At 33.4% G+C, this 692-nt stretch overlaps 1 protein-coding gene across 1 annotated transcript in view; it reads left to right on the top strand.

Moving 5' to 3' along the window:
• The first annotated feature begins 541 nt into the window (after nt 1–541).
• The window catches only part of LOC136035861 (uncharacterized), a 10,698-nt gene continuing 10,547 nt past the window's right edge, over nt 542–692 (top strand). Inside the window, exon 1 of the mRNA XM_065717820.1 lies at nt 542–671. Within this exon, the coding sequence (XP_065573892.1) occupies nt 542–671 (130 nt within the window). The remainder of the gene's footprint in view (nt 672–692) is intronic.

Genomic DNA, 692 nt, shown 5'->3' on the forward strand with positions numbered 1-692 from the left:
ACAGTATATAGAATTAAAAAATGTATCTACATGAATGATGAAAATTTTGGATCAAAAATTTTGCCAAATAAAGACATCATTGTGTATGAAAAATTGCTAGACACAGCTAGCCCTTTATGCTTCCGTAAGCAATTGATTTATAAGATAATTCACACAGCCTCAAATAAACTCAGTCTAAAAGATCAATGCAGGAAGCAAATACGGCAAATGTTAAGAAAAAGGGATATTCATTATTCTATACATAGCCTCCAAATCCCCACTGTCCTAAAGAAATATCTAATGTACATTGAAAACGGTCCCGAAGTAGACAACAGACTTCCAATTAACATTTACAACCCCCTATATTTTAAAATCAGAATGTAAATTACTGTCCAATAATGGACCAATCTTAAGACTTACGGAAAAGTATTACGGATTTTTTTTTTTTTTTTTTTTTTTTTAATCAAAAAATAGCTAAAATGGCCGTAGATGTAGTTTAGTTTTAAATTATCCTTCTCAATCTTTTTATTTAACACAGCACACCACTATCCCCAGAGGAAACATGGGGAAATGTGTGACACCTTCAGAGTATGAAAGAGGTCATCTTACTGAGTTTCTTCGTCGGAGAGCTGCATCAAATGTTTCCCCTCTTGTGTTTGAAACAATCATGGAAGGCAGTACAGAAGAGCCAGGTCAGATGTAAAGACCTTATT

Source organism: Artemia franciscana, chromosome 14, assembly GCF_032884065.1.
Source record: "Artemia franciscana chromosome 14, ASM3288406v1, whole genome shotgun sequence".
Classification (NCBI taxonomy): domain Eukaryota; kingdom Metazoa; phylum Arthropoda; class Branchiopoda; order Anostraca; family Artemiidae; genus Artemia; species Artemia franciscana.